The sequence below is a fragment of the Mobula hypostoma genome, chromosome 6 (genome assembly GCF_963921235.1).
Source record: "Mobula hypostoma chromosome 6, sMobHyp1.1, whole genome shotgun sequence".
Classification (NCBI taxonomy): Eukaryota; Metazoa; Chordata; class Chondrichthyes; order Myliobatiformes; family Myliobatidae; genus Mobula; species Mobula hypostoma.
Window position 1 is genome coordinate 47,867,954 of NC_086102.1, and position 17,913 is coordinate 47,885,866.

General features: G+C 39.3%; 1 protein-coding gene across 3 annotated transcripts in view; it reads right to left on the minus strand.

Annotated features, from left to right (window-relative positions):
- kdm6a (lysine (K)-specific demethylase 6A) overlaps positions 1–17,913 on the minus strand; it is a 251,786-nt gene that overhangs the window by 112,038 nt on the left and 121,835 nt on the right. For all 3 annotated transcript variants that reach the window (XM_063050774.1, XM_063050776.1, XM_063050775.1), the window contains one exon: positions 7,625–7,679. In XM_063050774.1, the coding sequence (XP_062906844.1) occupies positions 7,625–7,679 (55 nt within the window). The remainder of the gene's footprint in view (positions 1–7,624; positions 7,680–17,913) is intronic.

The window sequence follows — 17,913 nt, forward strand, 5'->3', positions numbered from 1 at the left end:
TACTCAAATGGTACTTCACTGCTATCTATATCATTGTATTCAAAAAGCACTTAATAAAAGACTTATATTAGATATCACAAAATTTTAAGGTGTCATTTAATTGTGTAAAAATAATATGCTTAACAGTGGTTACTTTTTATTGTAATTTACTCTACTGTTAAGACAAAATTCAAAACTCATGTAAATGTTAAATGTCGTCGTTATTCAGAGTATGCAAACAATAAGTAAATGATTACAGTTATTAAGTATGGACTAAGGGAAACTGCTTTTACTATTCTACCAAAGTTACATCCACACAAACTTCAAATTGTCATTTAAGTCCATCTTACAAAATCATCTAATGAAACTCAATTATTCATAAACAGCAGTTGTTTTAATCATCTTCAACCTATGTAGTAAGAATTCAGTTAAACAGTGTTATAGTGTGTTTTTATCCACTAACATTATACACAGGGTATCAAAACTACTTCTCGTCAATGGCATACGTCCGAAGTTGCTGCTGCACCATAGCAACTACAACAGCTTACACGGAAGCTCCCACAAAGAGTATTCAGCTTAACAATGCTGGCAGTGGTTAAGACATAGCCTAAGAAGTCCAGAACAAATCACCTGCTCATCTTCAGAGTCAGAGAATATTTGCCAAGCATATGGACAGAGCCTCAGTTCACCTTCTCATCTGAGAGATTACATATTCACTCTGCATGGCAGAAAAAAACTTAGCTTATAATCCTTGAGACACTGAAACTAGGGTTGAGTATCTGAGTATTCCACCCAGTTTCTGTTTTTGCTTCAAACTTCTAGCATCTATGTTAGTTTGCATATGAAGCAAGAGCAAATGTTGAAGTCAGGTCATAACACAGAGTGCGATTTCTAGCAAAAAATTAAGCTCTTTTCCCTTATGCTACAAAAATGAAAGGCAAGAGAAACATTTTAAGTGCATTATCTACAATGATTGAGTCAAATAGTCCTGCTCCAATGATTGGATGATAGATCTATTTTAAGCCTTAAGTCAGGGATGGCCAAAAGTGGCGTATTGGACGATTAGAAGTGGCACATTGCTCCCCAGTGATAACAATAAAAAAGTAAGCCTACTCATGCAAAAACCGATTTGTAGAAAAAAAATCTATGACAGGAATTCAAGTAGCTTAGAGTTAGAAATGGGTTTTACTGAGAATAAATCTAAAACTTAGCAACTATTTTTGGCGACTTTATTATTTTGTGCACATCTTTTGGCGAATGTTATCTTCTATCACATTAATCTTTTACGATTTTTTTATATGTACAATGAGTCAAACTAGGAAAGAAGGACTTGTGTTCTGCAACGTTCCATAACTGTTCAATACACGTTTGATACTTGTTTGATCCTGAGGTGCCAGGTGTCTGCACTACTGGTGTGTCACAGGTTTTTGCCAGTCAGTTTACAATTGACACGCGTGCGCTACGGAGTTGTGCTTTGTTCGTCCTTTGTGAACATTTGCAGTTTTGAATTTTTTCAAAAATCAAGCTTTGTTTTTACATTCAGTTCCCATCACAGTGCAAAAGAAAATGAGCAAAAGAAAAACATTAAGTGATAATAAGCGCGAACATTTTCCAGAACTAAGAAAATTTGCCGATATAGATAGATAGATATATAATTTCAGAACGACATACAGACATGAACAAGCATTTTTAGCCATGAAATTGATTAAAAACAAAACAAGGTCGCGATTGACTGATTTAAATTTGAAGAATTCCCCGCTGCTCTCAGTAACTAATTTAACTCCAAACATTAAAAGCTTGGTGAAATCAAAACAGACTCAAAAGTTTCATTAAGGTAAGTAAAGTTTATCTTGTTTTTATATTAAATCAATATATCATGTAAAAATGCTAAATATGCTATATTAACATGTTTTTACAAGAATTGAATGGGGATACAAGAGTTGCATGGTGCATCTGAACTCGTGCGTGAAAAAATTGACACATGGAATGTAAAAGGTTGGCCACCCCTGCTTTAAGTGATTCACATGACAACACATTAGATGTTATTGGACTAATTTGTACCTTTGCAATTGCAATTCCATGTACTTAATATGGGACAAGACACTGTTCAGGTGACCAACCAAAATGTATCAATCATAGATACAGTTTAGGAAGCCATTTAACCAGCTTAGTGGAACAATCTTGTTAATCCCACCCTTGCTGTCAGCACTCACTACCTGCCACCAACTTCTCTAAAAACAAAATGCATGCAGCTTTCTTGAACCTCTGCATGAAGTTAAGTGGACAAAGGGTGTGGCCAGAAGTTTAAGACTGTATACATTTTGGAACACACCTCAGAAAGGTATCGAATAATTGTGGAGTTATTTGACACCCATTATCAAAAATCTACTATTTACCAAAGTAGTAGCAAAATTTCATTAGATCTGTTTTATAAATTTACACCATCTTAACTCACAATATTTAGCAATGGAAATGTGAACCCTTTCACTGCTGATGTCACCAAAAACTAATTCAGCACATTTAGTCTCATTCATGCTAAATAAACAATGCTTTTCAGTCATAAAGCAAGTTTCCATCTTTATACTAGACAAAGGACGCTTATTTTATGACCTTAAAATGCAAATAATGTAGATTCTAGATTTTTTTTTAAATACACAAGAACCAAGTGTCATCAACACTAGTAGTGGTACAACTGTGAATCCCAGTAAGATTATTTTGATAACCAATAGTTTAAGAACGTGAATAAAAATACCCACATTAAATATTGCAGTGGAATTTTACTATCAGATTTTGATCTGCCTTTTTCTCAAAAAATTGCATCCTATCCAATTAGCTCTTCATCTCTAGCATTGCCAGCTGATTTCCAAGTGCATGTAGGATCTCCAGAAATTCACCTAAATGTGGCAATTACAACTGCTGTAGTTGAAACACCAGTAGAATACTGCATACAAAAATAACTTCTGATCTTCTGGAGCAATAAAGAAATAAACGTAATCATCTAAACAACAGAAAATCTGTGGATGCTAGAAATCCAAGCAACACACACAAAATGCTGGAGGACCTCAGCAGGCCAGGCAGCATCTGTAGAAAAAAGTACAGTCGACATTTCGGGCCAAAACCCGTAACCCGTTGTATGTTTCAGCAGATATCCTTTATCGAATTTAAAGCCAATGATTTTAAAGGAAGCATGGGAACAGGGCCCTACAGACTTTATTAGGAAGTATGGGAAAACCAATCAGGAAAGCCAGTCGCTGAACCTTTGGGATTTCTAATAAATTGGGTACAGGATTATTAGAATCCTACTCTAAGCTGCTGTTTGCACCAACATCAGACTAGTCATTAAACTTGAAATTAATTTATTGTACATGAAGTCACTTAAATCCAAGATTTTCCAAGATACAGCAAATATTAACTGATTAGGAATCAAGCAATCCTGGTAAAATTGGTTAATTAAAGGGAAACTTGTCCACTGGCTTGAATATTATTTAGAACACAAACTTTCAGATTTTTGGAGGTCATTCGTTAGTCCCATAAGCGGACAAACTCCTTAAGGAAAGTCTTCAACCCAACCATCTTCCGCTGATCATCAATGACTTTTCTTCAAATCACCAAAAGGTCTTAAGTAGAAACATTTGTTAATGATTACACCGATGTTCCATTCAATTTGCATGTCGCAGAGAACAGGATAGATTTTGTTGGCTGTGGCTCTTGCCTCCAAAGGAAAGCTGTGGTATTTAACCACTTAAATAGAACATAGTGCAACACTTTCATGCACCAAGTGGCCGATGGCTCCATATCAGAACTCGTAAAGGATCTGTAACTCTATTTCAAGGGGATTGTAGGTCTCTGGATAAAGTGAAGGAGGTAATTTTTTTTTTCAAATCCATTATTATTTTATTAAGTCCTTAATTCCTTGAAATATCTTAAGTGTTTCAATTAATTTTTCTATTTTCAAATATACTGTAGTTCTACTTTTATAGTTTTTAAACGACTAAGAGATATTTTAAAACCGTTAAAGTCACCTCCTCCTTTGACACAAGGCCAAATTCCAATCCCAGCTCTCCCTTCAATTAAAGACTGAAGGAGCCGAGACTACAACAAATGACACAGAAGGCAAGTTGTTATTTGCATCTGACCACATGATTCAAGAGTGCAGGCAACCAATGGGATCAATATGAAAGATGGTCCTATCGGCACAAGTTTTGGGGCACATGGCAGTCAAATTATGACTAGTGAGATGTGTCAGTGCACTTGGAACATTACTGGACAATACACAGGCATGCAAATTACAATTAACATTCATATTATATCATTGATAATCGTTGAGAAAGTCAAACCATTGACAGAATAATATATAACAGAATGGCAAATACCAAGACCCTTGCCTTCAATGTGTTGAGTGTTCAAAACCAGTGTTCAAAAACGAACCAAACTAGATATGCAGTGACAGTATCAGCAAGCCAGAAGCTGTATACTGAGAACTGGCTCATCTTCTGCCAACCTCAAGTCTCCTGAATATCTACAGTGGTCAGGAGAACTATAGAATATACTCCATATACCTGGATGAGTGCAGTACCAAAAGCAATGAATGAATTACACAACATCCAAGACAAAACTGTCCATTTGACTGCCATCCCATAAGCTTTCATTCCTTCCATCATCAGGACAAACTGGCTGTAAAGCCATGCATGGAAAACATGACATTATCTTTTCTAGGAACAGAGTCACCTGTGCTCTCCATAATGAGGGAGTCACCCGCACTGTGCATGTTGGCTGTATTATTCGCCAAATACAAAATGCATTGCAGTAACTTGTCATAAGTTCTTGGGCAGCACTTAGACCTGCAAGGACAAGGGAGAACGAGGGCACATATGCACATGACCAGCAATACCCACAGTTTATACACTTTCCCCAAAGTTGCCATTTCTTCACCACTGATGGATCCCAGCTTTGTACCCCTTATCCAACAACATTATTCGACTATTTTCACAAGCCTGAGTGCAGCAGCTCAATTTGACAGTTCATACTAGTTGGTAACACATTGTCATTCCCTCTCCTCTGCAGATTCCAGCTTTCAAATTCCCTATTCAATACCACTACCGAACTCTCTTCACTAGACTAAATGCAGCAGCTCAATTAGACAGCTCACACTAAAGTATCATGGAAAAATTAGCTATGGGGCTTTGCCAAATACATTCAAGCTGGCAATGGAAAACAAGTTGGAAAAAAAGAATAAGCACAGTTGAGTTATAAGGGCACTTCTCCAACAAGCTAGCTGTACAATGGCTTTGCGCTGATACGCGGTAAGGATGCAATTTGTAACTTAAAAGTATCAGTCAAAACTCAAAATATTCCTGCTCCTGAATATTGCACAATTAAATGCTACAATTTAGTTTGGAGTCCTTGTTTGAGAGAAAAATAAAATCTGTAAATGAATATGAATGCGTAAGTGTCGAAAGGTCTCCTGGTTATGTTGAGAGACAATCATGTGCAACTAAATATCAGCCTTTGGCAACTTCACCCAGACAGCAAGGGCTTCCAGTGTTTATACTGTATTATTTGTTACCATCTACCCCACCCTGGTGGGGCATGATAGCCTAACAATCAAACTAAGCCTACACTACAAGGAACAACATTTTTTTTCTTATTGAGAAAAACTATACAATTGCAATCATTATAGCTAATAAAATAGAAATGAAGGATAGCTAACATTTCTGGCCTGGTAATACTTAAGGATTTCCAATTTTAGTTTGGCATCATCCTTGACAAGGTAAATGCTGAGCTGTGGAAGTTCATTGCCTCACCTTGTTCACATTTTGCCCTTTCGCATTACCTGGCAAGTATTTCTTCTGAAAAATAGTCTTGCTAAACCTTTTATAAACAATAAGATTAGACTGCTACATCTAACTCTTAAGTCATCAAACTGGTTGCCAAAAAGCTTGACCAAAATGATTCCAAGGATGAGGAATTTCAACTACCACGTGAGATTCGTGCAGCTGGATCTGTTTTGCTTCGAACACAGCAAGTTAAGAAATGCTACAGAAATGTACAAGATTATGTATAGATCAGGTAAACAGAACATTGCAAATAATAAACCATGCAACATCCATTCAGAAATTAACAGAGTAAACACCTCCAATTAATGAACTCTCAGCAGAAATAGAGAAAAATAGAAATCAAACATGCATTTAAGTTGCAGAGGAGATAGCAGTGGAAGGAATACAACAGCTTCTGTAATTTAATCCGGCCACTTCTTCTGAATGAGAAGCTGCAAAGGATGGACATAGACAAATCCGCTATCTCCTGAATTACTGACTACCTGACAGATAGACCCCAGTTTGTATGGCTGGACAGTTCTCTGTCTGAGATGGTGCTGAGCAGCACCAGACTCTGCGGTGGTTGGGTACATCAGAGATGGGCAGAACTGGTGGACAAGTTTGTGGAGTGAAGCGGGAGGAATCACCTGCTCCTGAATGTAGCCAAACCCAGTGAGATGATGATTGATCTTAGGAGGAAGAGGACTGTGACATGTCCTGCATATATTCTGGGAGAAGTAGTTGCAGTGGTGGAGTACAAATACTTGGGTGATCACCTCAACAACAGACTTTACTTGAAAACCCACATCAAGGCTGTTTACAAGAAAGGGATAAGCAGATTATTTCTAAGGAAGCTGAGATCCATCATTGTGAGCAGCAGGATATTGGAGATCTTTTACCAGCCTGCTGCAGCGAGTGCAGTCTTCTTTGCAGCTTTATGCGGGGAGCAGCATCAATGCTGGTGATGCAAAAAGACTAAATAAACTCATCAAAAAGGCTGGATCTGTCCTTGGCTACAACCCGGACTCAAAATTTTGAGTAAGTGGTGAAGAGGAGGTCGCTGAACAAAAACTGTTATCCATTATGGACAATCTGGCACATCCTCTCCATAACCTACTGAATAAGCAGTTGAGCTGTCACAAGGATCATTACAGAAAATCTTTCCCACCAAATGCAATAAGCATATACAACAGTTCATCTCTGTGTGACACGAGAACACACATCATAGTACAATGGTTTCTGTTTTATTATTTTGTACATTACTGTCGCACAGTATTGCAGATTGATAAATTGTGTATATTATGATATACTTTATTAGTTAATATTATTATATTTATTATTATTGCTCAGTGTTGCTGCTGTAACAAAATAATTTCCCACTCAGGATCAATAAAGTAATTATTATTAATAATACAGGGCAGACTAATTTAAAAGCGAGTGAATTGAGGCCTGTCACTTTCATCACCAGATTGCTCAAGGGCCAGGGGTACAGGGGTTATGGGTCACAAGGGGATGGAATCAATTATGCCATTCAAAACTGAACTGGATAGGGGTTTGAGGGGAAATAATTAGCAGACCTATGTAAAAGGAGTGAAAAAATAGTGGGATAGCTTAAAGAGCTGGTAAGACCCACTGGGCCAAATGGCCTCCTTTGCTCTAACAATTCTATAATTAGACTAACAAATACTATTAAACATGTTAAGAAAGAAACCAGCAAGTTAAATAGATATTAATGTGCACAAAAATCTGACACTGTCATATAAAAAATAAACAATTAAACAATTGCACAATGTGATATTTTTAAGAAGTTTAACAAAAAAATTACTTACTTTCTGCTTTAGACAGAGTGCATGGGTTGGAATCAATCAATGCCAACTGAAAATGCTGCCAGAAAAAGGGAAAAAAATATTAAATTAATACCACCACAACACTTGGACACATTAATTAAAACAAGATAAAAAGTGAAGTTCTATCTTCTTCACAACTGACAGGAATTAAGATGAACACGCTACAAATATAAGTGCAACTTTTAGTAATCACATTCAAAATGCTTCACAAGGTATACCATTTAAAAGTATTCCTTGAACTGGTTTGAGCAAATAATTCCAGTAAAATATCTACAGCGTATACTGGAAACATTCCAAATGAAACTGCCTTACTAAGTTACCTGAAATTATGCAAACACATTACAAATATTTTTAAAAATCAGCGAAAAGTATTCGCATACAAAAATGCTTTAAACACCGATTAAAATTCCAGAATTTTTTTAAAAACATACATATACCCAGGCATTTTCATTTCATTTAAATTGGGATTCCCAAAAGCCTTCTTTGACATAAGAAAAAAAGAAATAGGATCAGGAATAGACCATCAGGCCCACTGAGCCTGCTCCATCATCAATACAATCATAGCTGATCCGGCCGTGGATTAAGCTCCGCCAACTTGCCTTTTCCACATAACCCTCAATTCCCCATTATGCAAAAATCTATGTGCAATTATATTTTGAGGTAGCCTCTTCTACTTCCCTTAGCAGAGAATTCCAGAATCACTGCTCTCTGGGAACGTGGAAACAGTACCATTTAAAAGTATTCCATGAAATATTTTATAGTTTGAGCAAAAAAATCCAGCTCGTTGGCCCACATTGTTGTGCCCACCTTTTAATCTACTATAAGATCAATAAACCTTCCCTCTTACATAGCCCTTCACTTTCTATTATCCATGTGCCTATAAGGTTCTTAAATGCCCCTAATGTATCTGCTTCTGTCACCACCCCGGCAGGGTATTCCACACTGCCACCACTCTGTGTGAGAAAAACCTGACACCACCTCCCCGCCCCCAACTATCCTCCAATTACTTTAAAAATCCTCCCTCCCCCCTGCCCTCATATTAGCTATTTCCACCCTGGACAGGTGTCTCTGGCTACTCTGGCTATCCACTTATCTACATCTCTTATCACATATACCTCTATCCTCCTTCACTCCGAAGTGAAAAGCCCCAACTCACTTAACCTATCTTCCTAAGACATACTGTTTAATCCAGGCAGCATCCTAGTAAATCTCCTCTGCACCCCAAGGATACTACATCCTTCCTATAATGAGGCAACCAGAAACAAACAATATTCCAAGTGTGGTCTAACTGGGGATTTATAGGGCAGCAAAATTACCTCTCAGCTCTTGAACTCAATTTCTCCTCCATCCCAAATCTATTTCCCTAAACCTTGAGGCTATGTTCCTAGTTCTAGTCTCTCTTTCCAGTGGGAACAACTTTCCTGCCTCCATCTTATTTAACACCTTCATAAGTGTATACATTTCTATAAGGTCCCCTCTCATTCTACTGAATTGCAGAGAGTATAGTCTCAGGCAACTCAATCGCTCCCAAGGGGCTAAACAGGTCATCTCCAAAATCAACCTGGTGAACCTTCTCTGCACCACCTCCAAGGCCAATTCATATTTCCTCAAGTAAGGAAATCAGAAATGCACTGGTGCGGCCCCAGTAATACCCTGTAAGGTTGCATCATAACGTACCTGCTCTTAAATTCAACCCTCTAGCAATCAAATCCAACATTCTATTTTCATTTGTGATAACATGTTGCACTTGCAAATCAGCTTTTTGCTAATCATTCACAAGCACTGAAGTTTCATGGCACAATAGCATGCTGCAATCTAAAACCATTTAAACAATGACCTGATCTTCCACTCTTCCTTCCCAATGTTGAAAACCTCGGATTTACAAATGTTGCACTCAATATGCCAGACACTTGCCCTTTCATTTAACCTATCTAAACTTCTCTTCAGACTCTGCACATCCTCTCCACAATTTGCTTTTTCACTCAATTTAGCATATCAGCAAATTTAGATCCACTACCATTCAGTCGGGGTGTATGGGGTGTCTAGGGAGGGGTAGCACCTCTGGTGGGGGGCCTACCATGCCCTTTTTCAGGGCAGCTCTTCCACCTTTGGTCCCCACCTGGCGCTCAGCTCTCACCTCTCGCCTGTGGCTCCAAGTAGCTGTAACACGCACAGCAGCCACGCCCCAGTAAACCGTCTCGGCAGACGGGCCAAACCAGGTGAGGGTCTTCGACCCTCGGTGAGGTAGGGGATTTGCCTATCCCAGCGTGTGAAGTCTGGCCCTGGCAGATTGAGCAGAGGAGACTGATTAATGGTCCAACGGTCAAGAGGGCAGGCCAGCAGGCGTTAGTGGAGCGCTAAGAGCACGACAAGGCACTTAGACGTCCTGGTCATCCACTGCAAGAGGTGGTGATCTCTTTAAACTCACACGGCAGTAGGTAAAGGCAAACCGCTGTAAACCTGCCGAGTACATGATTTCCCAATATGTTAGAGCGGCGTGGAGGGAAATTGTCCGCCAACTGGAATTTCCAGATGCGTCCTAAAGCAAACAACCATTCAGTCCCTTCTATCAAGTCGTCTATATACTACTAAAACTCTCATGCTCTGTCTGTGACCTCCAATTAGTGCAAACAGTGCATTAGAGCGGCACTTTTTTTTGGCTAAATCAAATTAAAATGCACTAACTTATAGAATGCAGGCAAAGTTCAGGGTTATATATTCGTATAAAATTGCTCATTCGCCAAAAACCAACAGGCTGCCTTTCACCTGAGACCCGATCAGCCATTATGGAAATTAGGACACCACAGCCCAACGCATGCGCACGGCCAGCCTTAGCAGTGTCTCACGATGCTCACAGAGCCGCTTCCACCTTCCATGGAGACCGTGACACCACAGCCCAACGCATGCGCATGACCAGCCTCAGCAGCTTGGAGGCTTTGGTGTTACTGCTTCCTAGCTTCTATCACGCATTAGGGTAAAAATATATGGATAGCTTAATTATGTTGCGTAGAAAGAGAAGGAGGACATTACGGTCAAGAGATGATGCCAAACGTCGTCGGGAAGTGGCAAGGAGAGGGAGGGAACAACAATCGGATGAGGCCAGGGCCGCACGATCAAAGAATCAGGACAAAAAAAGATGAGAGAAGACGAGACAAGAGGAGGACAAGCATGCACATCTCCAAAATGACAACAACAGGCACAGACGGAAGAGGGAACAAGAACCCGATCAGGCCAGGGCCGCACGACTCCGGGATCAGAGAGAAAGAACAAATGGTAGAAGAGATGAAGAGACGAAGGATGAAAGGGCTGCGCGTCTCTAGAATGACCAAAACAGGCAGAGGAGGAGGAGACAGGAAGAGACAGAGGAGTAAAGGAAAGATCAACTCGAGAATATGCGGCATAGAGTAATTATTGCGGGAGTTGCTGAAGATGACAATGGCCGCTTTCAACAACAATACCTCGACAGAGAAACAGCAAAGCCAAATGCACTGCTCGCATGCCGTCACATTTCTGCTGATGTTGGTTGGATGACCAGAGTATGCCCTCACTGTCGTGCCTTCCTATTCACTGGAGAAACCGCACATTTCTGCTGTATGAAGGGACAGGTCAGGATAGGCAATTTGCAGCCTCTACCTAATGAACTCCTCAATTTGTACAGCAATGATGAACCTATTGCAAACGAGTTCAGGAAGAACACCAGACAATACAATTGCCTCTTCCAAATGACATCCTTTGGCGCCAAAAGAAGTCAATCCAACTAGGAATCGATGGAATCCTTCTGTGATTATTCAAGGCCAAATCCATCATTACATCGCACATTTAATTCCAGACCCGACCCAGCAAGCCCGATTACTTCATGGATACTTAATGTTCATTCTGGTCACGTATTTGTCTTGCTATGCGTCTTTCTTCTTTATTAGCTGAGTTTTTCTTCTTTAATTTCCAAATCAAAGAGATAGCAATAGCATTCAGGAAAATTTAATGCTCATTCTGGTCACATCAAACTGCACTACCCTTCTCTCAAAGGGTGCCCCAACAGGTCACCCCGTTGTCTAGTTAATGTATAAAGTGAACAGCCTGACGCCGAATCAGCAGAACTCTGCACAATGCTGAATGCTAGCCACAGAAACACCAATTTATCCTAACTCTCTGCCTTCTATTGCTTAGCCAATTCTCTATCCATGCTAATATATTACCTCCAACTCCATGCATCGGTAATTTATTGACAAGTCTTTTTATGCCACACCTTACCTAATACTTCTGGAAATCCTCTTGTTCCCCTCTATCCACTACACTCATTATGTCCTTAAAGAACTCAATAAGTTTGTCAGACAAGACCTGCCCTTTATGAATCCATGCTACGTCTGCCTGATGGCCAGAATGCTGGCTATTTCTTCCTTAATGACAGCTTCAGGCATTCTACTGTCTACAGATATCAAGTTAACTGGCCTATACAGTGGAATGTAAAAGTCTGGGCACCCCGGTCAAAATTTCTGTTACTGTGAATAGTTAAGTGAGTAGAAGATGAACTGATCTCCAAAAGTCATAAAGTTAAAGATGAAACATTCTTTTCAACATTTTAAGCAAGATTAGTGTATTATTTTTGTTTTGTACAATTTTAGAATGAAAAAAAAAGGAAAGGAGCACCATGCAAAAGTTTGGGCACCCCAAGAGATTTGACCTCTCAGATAACTTTTACCAAAGTCTCAGACCTGAATTAACTTGTTCGGGCTATGGTTTGTTCACAATCATCGTTAGGAAAGGCCAGGAGATGCAAATTTCAAAGCTTTATAAATACTGTACCCTGACTCCTCAAACCTTGTCCCAACAATCAGCAGCCATGGCTCCTCTAAGCAGCTGCCAAGCACTCTGAAAATTAAAGTAAATGATGCCCACAAAGCAGGAGAAGGCTATATGAAGATAGCAAAGCGTTTTCAGGTAGCCGTTTCCTCAGTTCGTAATGTAATTAAGAAATGGCAGTTAACAGGAACGGTGAAGCTCAAGTTGAGGTCTGGAAGACCAAGAAAACTTTGCAAGAGAACTGTTCGTAGGATTGCTAGAAAGGCAAATCAAAACCTCAGCTTGACTGCAAAAGACCTTCAGGAGGATTTAGCAGACTCTGGAGTGGTGGTGCACTGTTCCACTGTGCAGCGACACCTGCACAAATATGACCTTCATAGAAGAGTCATCAGAAGAAAACCTTTCCTGCATCCTCACCACAAAATTCAGCGTCAGAAGTCTGCAAAGGAACATCTACACAAGCCTGGTGCATTTTGGAAACAAGTCCTGGGGACTGATGAAGTTAAAATAGAACTTTTTTGGCCGCAATGAGCAAAGGTATGTTTGGAAAGAAAAAGGTGCAGAATTTCATGAAAAGAACACCTCTCCAACTGTTAAGTACAGGGGTGGATCGATCATGCTTTGGGCTTGTATTGCAGCCAGCGACACGGGGAACATTTCATTGGTAGCGGGAAGAATGAATTCAATTAAATACCCGCAAATTCTGGAAGCAAACATTACATCGTCTGTAAAAAAGCTGAAGATGAAAAGAGGATGGCTGCTACAACAGGATAATGAACCTAAACATACCTCAAAATCCACAATGGACTACCTCAAGAGGCACAAGCTGAAGGTTTTGCCATGACCCTCACAGTCCCCTGACCTAAACATCATCGAGAATCTGCGGATAGACCTCAAAAGAGCAGTGCATGCAATACAGCCCAAGAATCTCACAGAACTAGAAGCCTGTTGCAAGGAAGAATGGGCGAAAATCCCCCAAACAAGAATTGAGAGACTCTTCGCTGTCTACAGAAAGCGTTTACAAACTGTGATACTTGCCAAAGGGGGGTGTTACTAAGTACTGACCATGCAGGGTGCCCAAACTTTTGCTTCGGGCCCTTTTACTTTTTTATTCTGAAACTGCAAAAGATGGAAATAAAAAAGTAATCTTGCTTAAAATATTAAAGAAATATGTCATCTTTAACTTCATGTTTTTCGGAAATCAGGTCATCTTTTACTCTCTTAGCTATTCACAGTAACAGAAATTTTGACCAGTGGTGCCCAAACTTTTGCATGTCACTGTAGATACTCATCTTTTTTTTAATAAATATTGTTATAACTTTCACTGTCTTCCAATCCACCCATTCTGCCCACAGTCCAGCGAATTTTGGTATTTTTGTTCTTAATATGTCATTAATGCAGGTTACTGCTTCAGCCTTTATTTAATATACCCAATGAACAGCTTTCACTGGTAGGTGACCTGGATTTAGTTAATTTGGGTTTGATGACCACTTAGGCTAAGCACTTCCTTTAACCTCTGCAGTTTTATTTCTCAGGCAATTTCCTTCCAAACTATACAAATAAACGGAGTGAACAGGCAAGCAAGAAGCTATTTGTCAAGACAAGTGCTGATAGGAACAGCAGCAATATTGAAACAGAGCTTTAAGTATTTCCTAATAAGAAAAAAAGCCTCTACTAAGGATCACCAAAAAATACTCAGTAGCAGAGCAATCATATCTGGCCAATTTCTTAACCCTCCAACTGAAACATCACAATTGTTACCTAAACCTGTTTCTCATGGAAAGGAGGTGGGAAGATGCCAGAATAAAAAGGTGGGAAGGAGGTTCTTGAAGTGCACCCTGAGCTCGACATTATACAATATATTTGCAAAGTTAAAATGTGCAAGATCCACTTAAATAATAAGATTCCTTGATAATCAATCTATGGACATTATTTCAATGAAGAGTTGGCAAAGTCACAAATTCACTTGGAGTTCAATGTGCCGAACTTATAAGCTTGGTGTAGTCAGACAGTGAGAAAATAGAATTTGTCTGTATAACACTTATATTTAAATCAATGTAGCAAATCCATATTCAAGAATACAATAGCATCCACAGCTCAAAAGTTCAACAAATTTATAATTCATGGTGAACAATTGCTGATCTAATTATTTTTATGTAATTAGTTTCATTTCATGGAAAGGCAGATGAAGACAATTGAACACTTTCTCCTCTGACAGCAACAGAAGAAAAACCTGTAATAAAAACTGTAAACAGTTACCAAACAGCAGAATATAGCAAAAAGTGAACTTAAAATAAATGCTATCATGTTGGTATGAAAACATTAAACTAGTAATTTTAGTCTTAACACTGAAAACCAGCTGCAAATAGGACAGACATCATATTCTTCATATTCCTGAATATGTAGAAACACATTAATCGCTCTTTTAAAGGAACACTGCAATTGAGCCTCCACAGATTGCCAGGACAGAGAATTCTACAGGTTCACCAAGCCCAAGTAAAGTAATTCCCCATCTTGGTTCTGAACAGTCTAATCCTTATTGCAAACAGTAACTTGTGTCTTGGGCACGCAAACACAAGGAAATCTGCAGATGCTGGAAATTCATTCAAGTAACTTGTGTCTTGGGCTCTTCTTTCAGAAGAAAGATGGTCCATTCATCTAGCTTGCAAGCTTTTTAAGATTTTTTGGATTATCAACATCTCCAAATAGATCTCATCTACTCAACTTCCCTCATATGGCAAATACATTGTCCCTGGAACAAGATGAGTTAGCCTTCCTCGCAATCTCTCTATGATGTTTTCTGTACACTATACTGCAAATTTAGTCCTACCAAAACCCTATACAAATGCAAAATGATTTACTTTTTCCTGTATCCAAATCTCACAACACACCATTTGTTGTAATTATTTTCTGCACTTGAATGGTTGGCCTTCAGTGACATAAACAAGTACACCCAAGTCACTTTAAACATCAGAACACCAATCATCATTAGAGAAATGCTCTTTTCTGTTCACCAAAGCAAGTAAATTTACATTTTTGCCTCATTGTCATTTTTTTTATGTATAACAATATTGCACCCATATCCCTTTGAAACCCCTTTGCATTCTCCTGCATATTCACAAATCTGGGAAATACATCATTTAGTCCAGGGGTCCCCAACCTTTTTTGCACTGCAGTGTTCAAGTAGGTTTAAACTCATCTCAACATGTCTTTTACAGTTAGGGTTGCCAACTTTCTCACTCCCAAATAAGGAACAAAAGTAGCAGTCAAATACGGGACGCTTGTGAAAGACTACCATGACCATGAAGCCTTGCGCGAGCACCTGTGTGCGCATGTGTGACGTGCGCATGCTCATACATGCCAATTTTTTTCCACAAATCGGTTTTGGCTTAATCTTCCCGACTACACTGTACATACATTATTTCTACTTTATATAGGCTGTGTACTTATCATATCATTCCTGCTTTTACTATATGTTAGTGTTATTTTAGGTTTTATGTGTTATTTGGTAGGTTATTTTTTTTGAGTCTGAGAACGTTCAAAAATTTTTCCCATATAATTTAATGGTAATTGCTTCTTTGCTTTACGCCATTTCAGTTTACGAACGGTTTCATAGGAACGCTCTACCTTAGCGGGGGGAAATCGGGACAAGGGCATTTCCGTATGGAACAAACCAATTTAGCCCAATATACGGGATGTCCCGGCAAATACGGGACAGTTGGCAACCCTATGTTCAAGTTCAACAGTGCGTGACAGGGAATGAGGAAAGGTGCGGCTGACTCATATTATTTCCTCACGGCCCAGTAGCACATGCTTTGCAGCCCAGTGGTTGGGGACCGCTGATTTAGTCCCTTCATCCAAATTGTAGATACATATTCTGAATAACAAGACCACTATGACAGACACTAAGTAAAGCATGGCAGTCCATTTCCTTCCTTTTTTGCTATGTATCCAATTGTTATATACGTGCAGAACAAGAACAATATAGTATGATTAAATATTTTTAATTAATCGTGTCAGTAATGGTACCTGCAGGCGACTTGCAGCGCGGAAGCCACAAACTGATCCTGCCACGGTGAAAAGATCTGCGCATTCGAAAACTCATGCCAAAAGAAAGCCTACACACATAGGAAGCCTTATCAATTAACCACATAGTCAACTGGCACACTTGCGCTTTCTCTCAATCGATCTGATGAAGTTATTCAATAATCAACTTTCTCCAATAATTCAACATGCTCCATGCAAATGCACTGTTTTCTGGAGGAACACTGTTTCATTTAGTTGTATATACGTACAGTCAGAAGACAATAAACTTGAACTTGCTTTAATCATATCGACAAACTTTCCAAAATTTGGTGATTGGTGTTAATATCACCTTCTCGCTGACAATTAACACAGGTGCTCTACTCTCTCTATACCAAGGACTGTGTGGCTTGGCATAGCTCAAATACAATCTATAGATTTTCTGATGATACAGCCATTGTTGGTAGAATCACAGATGATGAGAGGGCATAACAGGAGTGAGATATACTAAGTAGTTGAGTGGCGATGCAGCAACAACCTTGCACTCAATATCAGTTGAAGAGTTGATTGTAGACTTCAAGAAGGGTAAAACGAGCGAACACAAACCAATCCTCAGAGGGATCAGAAAGGGAGACAGTAAGCAATTTCAAATTCCTAGATGTCAAAATCTCTGAGGATCTAGCCTGGTCCCAACATATCAATGCAGCTAAAGAGAAGGCAAGACACCTAAAACACTCGAAAACTTCTATAGATGTACCAGAATAAGAAAATGGTAGATCTATACATCAGTCAGGCCATTCTCCTCTGACCCCTCTCATTAATATGGACTTTCTGCCCACAGAACTACCATGCACTGAATGTTTTTTTTTGTTTTTCACACCATTCACTATAAACTCTAGAGACGGTTGTGCATGAAAATCCCAGGAGATCAGCAGTTTCTGTGATACTGAAAACACCCCATCTGGCACCAATAAACATTCCACGATCAAAGTCACTAAGATCACGTCCAAGACCACAAGAGACAGGAGCAGAATTAGGCCATTTGGCCCATTGACTCAAACTGGTTCAAGCTGACAGGAAGTTGAGACTCATGCGCCTCCAACTCAGATAAAGGCATCTCTGAATACACGTCATATCTTGAAGTGGATAGGCTACAGTCGCCGAAAACCACACTTGGTGCCACTCCTCTACCCAAAAAAGTGGTCACTGAGAGTATATCTAATACATGTGAAGACAGATGTAAAATAACTGCTTAATTCCTACCATTTTCTTATTTTCCATTATGAGTTATCCTTTCCTTCTTCGTTAGGAGCTCACATTTGCTAATCCTTATCTTGTCATGTCCTCATAAAAGCTCTTACAGTGTGCTTATGCAATTTTCCCACTCTACTCTCATATTCTATCCTACCTTTGGTTATCATGTCCTTGATCCTCATTTTCTGAGTTCT